Here is an 8,726-nt window from a genome sequence, read left to right on the forward strand (position 1 = left end):
TCGATAACTCATTGCGCTAACTGTCCGATAAGCACATATCAGCGAAGCAGAAGAGTGAAGCTTTTAAACACAACACTATACCTGTAAAATGTGCCGTGCAGTTCCTGTGGTCACAAGAATATGCCCACCACATCGTATTCAACTTCTACCTATCTCTTACAAAGACTTTGCCTTCAAAGGAATTTCCCGCATTATAGCACAATAACGGCAGAAAGACAATAGTTAGGGCAATTTATTCGCAGGAAAGCTAAGCCGGGAATTGGCGTATTTACTTCTTGGACAGCGGGGGCTGAGAAGTGCCGCGCTTGGCGGCTCGCGCCACCTGCTCGGGAAACCGGAGGAGAGACGCGGAAAGCTGCGCCGAGGACAACGTCGGAGCCAACCGGCATCTCGGAGCTCCACGCGTCTCGACGACTTCGTCCCGAGCTCCGTCGGTGACCACTTGGCGAGGGACGAGGGCACCCTCCGAAGACGAGGCGTGGTCGGCAGACACACGCGAGTCGGCGGCGCTGAGGTCTACATCTTCGAGGACCGTCGGCACGGTGGCGCCGTCGTCCCGGTCTGTGTATTCTCTCGCATTGAACGGCGACGCCATGAGGCTGCGACAGGATGCGCCATCTAGACGGCGCCGCTTGAACTCACCGCGCACCCAGCGCTGGATCACCACGGCTGCAGCTTCCTCTCTCCTGCAAGGGTCAGGAATTTGTCCTGCGCAGGAAGAACCAACTAAACTATACCAACTATACCAAATGAAGAGCAACTGAACTACACCAGCTCGACTAATGCCTGACTGTGTGACACAGATTATATCTCTCGACAAACGTTTCCCTGCTTGCCCATTTTTTAAAGCTATTTACGTTCTTATTTGCACTAAAACAGAATAGTGCGCTTAAATGAAGAAAACTACAGGATTGCACTTAAGTCTGCTTCTCCGTCCAGTGTGCATTTATACATTTTACATTTCATTGTTTGAAATTTCGTTGCTTTTATTTTTATGTATTCTTTCTTCATTTTTTTTTACTTTTCCCCTTTATTTGATTTTGTTCTACTTTATTTGAAATTTTGCTTGTATTTTATATTCTAGACTAAGTAAGTCCTCCAACGCACTTACACCGTTTTTCATCAAATCAGTCACACAAAACCTGCTTCAAACACAGAATTTCTTTTCACTGACTCAGTGTAATTAAATAACAAAAATTAATCAACCAAACTTTTCCCATTTTAAGCTCTACACACGCAACATCTAGCACAATCAATCTTTTGCACATTTATCTCCACAGAATGATATAATCGTGCGCAAAAAATCTGCGTACACTTCTTGCTGACGCGACAACCATACAAAGCTTTTGCATCAATAAACTGCAGACACTCGTTTATATAGGGTAGTTCTTGCGGTTTATAGACAAATCGCGTGCGTGTTCCGTCTTAAGCAATATACTGGCACAGTTTTAATGAAATTGCCACGCGGGTAAATTCAGTAGTGCCAAAAACGCGATTTTGTTTTCTTCATGAGGTCTCAGCGCATCTTTGTTTTTGGACGGAGCAAATGGTTTAGTGAGAAAGGCTATGACCGTGTTTAGAACCCACGCTTTGCCAGCATGTCTAAACCTTTTGAAGCAATATCCGCCACTTCGTGAACAAAACTTGCGCGGAGCTTTTTTTGACACTGTCGTACACAGACAGCAGCTTCGATGGCGTTGGCTACGTGCAGCGGAGCGAAATGCACCGTTTTAATACCCATAGCCAAACAGTTCACAACGGTAAGTATAGTTACCATTGCTTGGCAGGTAATTGGCCAGCGGTAGCGGGTTCTTTGGATGATAGGGCTCGGAGGTGCTCAAGGATGAGATGCTCAAGGAGCTCCGGTCGACCGGTCTGCTTGGTAGGGGTCGGCTTTTCCGTTGTGTCTCAACCATGCTCAAGAACTTTGTTTTGCCGGCGCCTCCACAGTACCACCTGAAAACAAGGTCCCACTCTTAATGCATATAAAACACTTGTGTAGCCGTCCCTTGAGTATACTGGTATTCTTTGAAGTGCTCACCAGAAATAGTTAGGCAGCTTAGAGCGAATCCAGAACCTAGCACTACGCTAATATACTCATACTATTCCAGGCATTCGAGCATATCTAACCTACTGAAGACAGCAGATCTACACAGCCTAGTTCAGTGCAGAGTAACATCTAGGCTTCAGTGTTTGCACCAACTTTATCACCGACACTTCGACACAACAAAAGAAGCATACCTTGAGGAGCCCTTCCACCACTCCTCGAGAACTAACAATGCAAATGCACTTCGCCAACCCATGAGCCACATTAACGTTCACAAATATTTCTTGTTCTCTTCAGCTATCTGTTGCTGGAATAAACTGCCATCTACTATTGAGAATTACAGCATAGTCAAATGGTTCTTATGATATGTTAATTGCCTTGATCTAACATGATTCTTGCCGGGATGCCAGTGTTATGATGAAATGGTATTGCGTGTTTATTTGTGTCTGTTGTTGTTTCTTTGGTTGAACTCAATATTGTCATTTTTTCTACCTTGTATCCGCTCATACATGAGCCCGAGAAGGGCCTGCAATATATGTAAATGAAAAATTCCTTAACTTATTCCTATTAACTTAAAATTCCTTAACGGCCAATGTGGCCGTAATATAAGAGATATATGGCTGCGGTCGGTAGACTATTTTGAGTCACGATTCATGTGTGTGGTCACTTTCAAGGCGTCCCAACACATGGCCTTCACTATCTATCACTGAGAGAACTTTAACTCTCTCCCAATAACATGAAAATAAGCTGAACATGAGCACTGCAAGAAATATTATTAATTTCAAAATGTCACGTTGATTTTTTTTATTGCGCATATGTTTTTTAACATGCTAGCACTGTCCCGTGATAATCAAACTGAAGGATTTTAAATCTTACATTACTCTATCAGGGAAAGGTAATTTCGCTGAGATAAAGTATACAGGCGTAATCGCTCGCAGAGTTCCATGGAGGCGATGGTTTTTGTGAAGCAAGTGTTAATCACATCTGCGAAACAGTGCAGTTTCCTTCATCTTCTACCTGCTAAATAACGTTCCCAATAACACCTCAACAAAGGAAAAAAAAGCTATTATGAACTGGTAAATGTTACCTGCAATATTGAGGTATAAGAAACACAGAACAATGCCGAGAAGTTATAACGTATGATTGCATATATCCGGTAGCATCGAAGCACACAATGTCGTAAACATCCGTGCCCGTAGTCCTTTCTATCGGCGATACTTTTTTTTTATCACCAGAGAAAGATTGCAGTGTTTTTTGATCCTATGGTTTCAGTTATTTACCATGTAGTTAATATACAAATTTTTTTCGGTACCAGTCGGAGAACACAACTGATAGAAAACCATAAGAATAGCGATTTATAGATACCTGGCATCATGGGAAGCTTTTGTAGCGAGAGGTATACTGCGCTTTCGCTTCGAGCTTTCAGCGTGGCGCCCCTTGAGCTCCGCGATGGTGCCGTGGCTGGTCACGTGGTTGGTCACGTGGTACGGAGCAGCTGTTGCTGCCGGTGGTGCGGCGCGGCGCGCAAGCGAAACCGAGGGGGAGGTGGAGAGGGGAAGAGAGTGAATCCACGTCCAGGGACGAAGATGGAGAAGGAACGCCCAGCGAAACGCAGCGGCTAAAGACTGGCTTCGCAATTCGACCGAGGAAGTTCCACGCGGTCAGATGCAGCTCTCGCGTTACTCCAGGTTTAACCAGAGCGAAACCACAGCCAATTTTTTCTTCAGCCTAGGGTGAATGTCCAAAATCGTTAGGAAAACATATTTACTAGTCCTTCGGGTGCGAGGTACAGAAGAAAATACGTTGAATAGATTTAAAGTATCGTAAAGGGAGTTATCCAAGGCAAGGCGTTCATGTAGGGGTATTTTGCGTTTTGTAGCCTTGTTTGAAGACTGAAAACCGACTTGGGATTTCTAATGCCGTTAGTGCTCAATTATAGTATATCCGATTAAAAAAAAGTGCGCCCTTAGTAGCCACTAAAATACGTTAGAATTTCACGATAATCGATTTTTAACGGATATGTGTACTCACTCTGCGTAGAGTCTACAACGCACCAAACTCAAACGAAGCCTAGTTGCTTCCATAAAATACTAAGCTCATTGAAAAAGCACCTGCCAAGCACAGTGACTTTCCAATCCAAGGGCTCTGCATATTCACAACTGGTCAGCTGCTCGGTGAAAACGCACCTAATGAGCACGGTTATAGCCCTTTGGATTCGTTGGTTTATTCCTGCTGTGCAGTCATTCTCTGGCCCAAATTATACGAGAAATATTCTACAAGAGGGAGTCTACAACAGAGATGGAGGGAAGCTTACTTGACTGCAACGGTAGTCAGCACGACCGAAGCCATCACCGCAAGCCCAGTCCTAACGTAGCCCAGCTCCCAGAACCGCGTGATCGGCTCCAGTGCTGTACTGTTGATTTCGGGCAAACGGCGGATGGTAAGGAAGTCCACAGCTCTGCAGACGCACTCGTACAGGCTCTTCGAGTGCGACCACAGGCGTCCTGCCAAATAAAGAGGTGGAAGTCATATTGCGCTTCCTTTACAGCACCCCCCGCGCATTGCCTAGCCCAAAAGTTATCTGCATATGAAAAGCTCGAGTTTAAGGACTCCGTCCTTTACCGCCGCTGTCGGTAGAACCTACGAGCGAGGAGAGACCGTGGTGTTAGGACGCTTCGGACTCTGTCAGCTCAGTAAGCAAAACTGCTGAGGTTAACAGGATCGACAGTGGAATTTGCTCTGCAGGCCAGAGATACGCGTAAGCGTGCTTTCTACTCAGGCACATTTGAGAAAATGTGTGGCCATCCTTAAGAACGCTTTAGTACAACAGCGAAAAAAGAAATTGGTACCAATCAAGTATGTTGCGGGAATATTGAAATAAGGCTGGATGGCCGCACTACGCAGGTACTATGAAAACCTTGATCTAAGGTAGAATGCGCGTAAGGTTTATCGGAACGCACGCGCACTGTGATGTCTTCACCACCCGTCGTTCGAACTTCACTCATTCTGTCAGCGGTGTGTAAGTAGGTTTGCAATTTCTTTATGCAGCTTTCAATATTGGTTGACTGCACTTGGTGATGCTTTGTCTCTAAGTTAGCTTCTAGGCCATCCGGGCTCAGCGTATGCTTCTCAGGACGGTCGACTTTTTAATCTCGGAACTGCGTACGTTGAGAAACCAATCTGCAATAAAACAATCGTGTTTGAAAAATCACGTGTATTATTTCGCCAAATTATATCCACACGCCCCAGCACAAGCTCCGAAGCACAAAGATGCCTACAGCAGTACGCCGACCTCTGTAAGTAGCTTTCCTGAAACGACGCGATTCGATTCGTCCATGAAACATTTAACGACGGCTTACAGGGGCGCACAAAGATTGGATTCCGTCCTGATTACACGCTCACCTACCAGGCAACCATAGGAAGAAGGCACGTTACAATTCCCACTTCTCTGCCCTCAGCGTGTATTTTCTGGTTCTTGGGCAACTATTAAGGGGAATGTATGCGAACCCCCAAAATTTTCGAGCAGCGAATCGTTTATACTCCTATTAGGCTCGCGGAACCAATTAACAGCGCTTGTTCAAAATTTCGAAACAAGGGGATTATTCTATAAAGTTTACGACCAGTTTTTGAGTAATTCGTTTGAGATTCGAGTAAAGTATGCATTAGTTACATTGAACAAACTGGTACTACACTGACGCCTCACAGTGTGCTTGGCGCGACCGGTCTGCACAGAAAGCAATGCTCGGTGCCACAGCGCATGACTTCAGGAGGCAGAATTCGTAAACGCCATACTTCTGCTGTAACATTGAGCGACGCCGCAAGGCTAGCAGGGGTCTTGATGCCTTCATGCCCGATATGAGCGCCAATGGCTCACAGGTACGATTCTACCGCCTCCAACCTATTAAAATGGGGCGCTTGTATGACGGCTGCTGTCATCACTAGCAAAACGATGGTTTTTACCAAAAGTACGAAATCGTGGTCACAAAGTAAATATAGTGAACGCCTTTCGTTCCCCCTATATTAAATCAATGTTTCGTCGTTTTCCCTATATTAGGTCACTGTTTCGTCATTTTACACTTGTAGAGATAAATCAATAAAGTGTAGCGGCCTACCGCAGCGCAGCCGTTGGTACTTAGCCTTTTCTGACGATTATTCGTGTTGCGCGAATATTCACACATGTAGGTAATATTCCTAAAACTTCAATTGGTGTCCGATTCGGTTTTCATCTACATTGTTTCATTTTATTTGCAGGCAAAGGCACAATATACGTATTAGATACGGTTTTGAAAATGTATGCGCACGCTGTTTAATGGAATGCTCGAGGTTATCTCGACTTAGGCGCCGACAGAGATTTTTTTTACACATTCTTTCCGTTTACAGAAGCCCTCTGCCCCCTCCCTCATAGAAAATTTTATTCTTGGAATTGTGTCTTGATATTTCGTTATTTCAGCCTCCACGGAAGTACATTAATTAACGATATCACTCTGGAACAACGATCAGGCCTAGAAACCTAGAGAAACATCGTCATCATCAGCCTGATTACGCACATTGCAGGACAATGGTCTCTTCCATATCTCTGCAATTAACTCATAGATGCATACATACATACGTACGAGAAACATATGATGCCTGACGCATGAAGGCCTTAGATGCCTATGTGCCACAAAACCCAACACACATGATGCCTGAAATAGCACGCAGCTGATGTGCTTGTTCTGCATTGTCCACAGCATTTGAAGCTCCATTTCGTGTTCAAAGCCGCGAAACAGCGTACGCTCCATTCCGAGTTGACAACGCTCTGAACTAATGTTAAGCACGAAACTACAGTTGTCACGCAGAACACAGTGGCTAAAAACCACGCGCTTACGGGCCAGGGTGCTGTGGCTTGCATTGCTTGAGACGTGCCTATGTCCGTTGCCTTCCAGCTCCGGGGCTTGGGCGCTGCTCCTATGGGCAGTGTCGCCCTGTTCTGAGGACGCATTCACCACCTGAATGGACCGGTTGGCGCTCGGCACGGTCGAAACGTTGAGCCCTTGCGAGCAGAGAGAAATGCGAGGCAGAGTGCCAGGCATCGCCTTCTCCACCGCGTACCATGCTACGAAGAAACCGCAAATGGCGCCGACGGTGCGGATCCAAATCATCGCTGTTGTGAACGACCTTTCTGTCCGGCCTCGCCTGTGTTGCCCCTTCGGTGAGCGTCCTTCTTCTTCCTCCTCTCCCGTGCTGATCAGCGGTGGCACGTGTCCATAGAGGCCGGTAGGTGGCCTTGAAGAAAACGATGTCTAGGAACAGTAGGAGTGTAGGAAGACGTATTTTAAAGAAAATGGCGAATTTTCTTCACTTACAGCACAGTTAAACAAAAATAAAGGACAAAAATGAGCATGGCAACCGCCATCACAACGTTTCAAAGGGGCGCTCCTAACTTCCATCCATCTATCCATCGATCACCATCAGTCGCGTCAAAAAATATTTAAGGGCTATCACCTGGAGCGATGCACAACAAACGTGATGTCATTATTCTTTCACTCGCCAGTGAATATAATCCCGATACCATTCTATTTCACTCATTAATCTTGTCCAATTGCAACTCTACACCAATTCTAGTTACGTTCCAATTCTGATTATATTCTGATTGTGATTCTATACTTAATTCTATCCGTAATTACTTCTTTTATTCATTTTTGCTCAGTTATTCTAAGTCATTTAAATTTTGCTTGAGTTGTTCTTAGTCCGGAACCTGCCTCCTTCCCTACAAATGTAAAGGCACATGGGGGGACGGTCGTCGGGTGGTGGATAGAGGGAGGCAAATACCCCTTAAAAACCACCTTCTACGGCGGGCAGGTGGAGGTTTCATACAAAAGCCGACGCCGCCGACACCGAACCGCTTTCGTATTCATGGCCCTTCTAAAGATATCGCATTAAAACGTCATCTAGAGAGGAGTCATTAAGGCGCAGTATAGTAGAGGTTACAGACAATACGTCACCGATTGTAAGTGATTACAGGGGTCAGCTACAGCCCTAGAAAAGTAACTGAGCAGATACAGCAGTGGAATAGATTACTACTGCGATATTTCCCTTCAAACGTTTTGATTATAACACGAATTTCCTCAGACTGTAATGAACTGCTGAGGCTTCACATAGTGCCCCACGTTAAATTTTCAAGAGGTGTTGTCTTCTGAAGCTCTCGTCACTAATTCTCCCACTTTTTCTCGTAAAGGGGCCAGAAGCTCTGAACGCACACTTAATGTATGGGCTGCAGTGAAGGGCGGTACTGTAGCGTATACGTTATACGGCTGTAATAGTACTATAAAGTGCTAAAGAATTATCGCCCCAGCCATTAAAGTACACGCGTGTGCGCGGCCGGGTTGTCACGTTGCACAGGATCGCCCACCAGCTGCCACCCAATGTAGCCCCTACCACAGTCATCGCTCATTCCTCGCGTAGAACACGACGCACTGACCTCTTGAGCCTTGTGCCTTTTCCTGCTTTTTTTGACTGCTTTAAGTTATTTTTGTTTTCGCATGACGGCTGAAATCTGGAACAAACTGCACGGTTCCTTGCCTAGTTTGCCTCGTGAAGAGTTAACCAGTATTTTCGTATTACGCCCCAATACCCTGTTCTATGTATTCGCATTTGTAACCGCTCCTGCGATGTCTCTCATTAGAGACAGCGGCACCTG

The 8,726-nt window shown here is 45.6% G+C and overlaps 1 protein-coding gene across 1 annotated transcript; it reads right to left on the reverse strand.

Moving 5' to 3' along the window:
- Window positions 1–214: 214 nt before the first annotated feature.
- On the reverse strand, window positions 215–7,252 carry LOC144100519 (uncharacterized). The gene is made up of 4 exons (XM_077633450.1): window positions 6,915–7,252; window positions 4,362–4,551; window positions 1,775–1,956; window positions 215–708 (listed from the first exon to the last, which is right to left on the reverse strand). Exons 1-4 carry the CDS (start codon window positions 7,186–7,188, stop codon window positions 269–271), a joined length of 1,086 nt encoding a protein of 361 aa, XP_077489576.1. The 5' UTR covers window positions 7,189–7,252; the 3' UTR covers window positions 215–268.
- Between the last annotated feature and the right edge of the window lie 1,474 nt (window positions 7,253–8,726).

Source organism: Amblyomma americanum, chromosome 8 (assembly GCF_052857255.1).
Source record: "Amblyomma americanum isolate KBUSLIRL-KWMA chromosome 8, ASM5285725v1, whole genome shotgun sequence".
NCBI lineage: Eukaryota > Metazoa > Arthropoda > Arachnida > Ixodida > Ixodidae > Amblyomma > Amblyomma americanum.

What these genes read in the sequence shown, in the direction of transcription:
- LOC144100519 (XM_077633450.1), bottom strand. Translation starts at nt 7,188, where the DNA reads ATGATTTGGATCCGCACCGTCGGCGCCATTTGCGGTTTCTTCGTAGCA. An exon ending in AAGCCACAGCACCCTGGCCC is followed by an intron (nt 4,552 to 6,914) that starts GTAAGCGCGTGG and finishes TTTATTTGGCAG; the next exon opens with GACGCCTGTGGTCGCACTCG. An exon ending in CTGACTACCGTTGCAGTCAA is followed by an intron (nt 1,957 to 4,361) that starts GTAAGCTTCCCT and finishes CCTTGTTTTCAG; the next exon opens with GTGGTACTGTGGAGGCGCCG.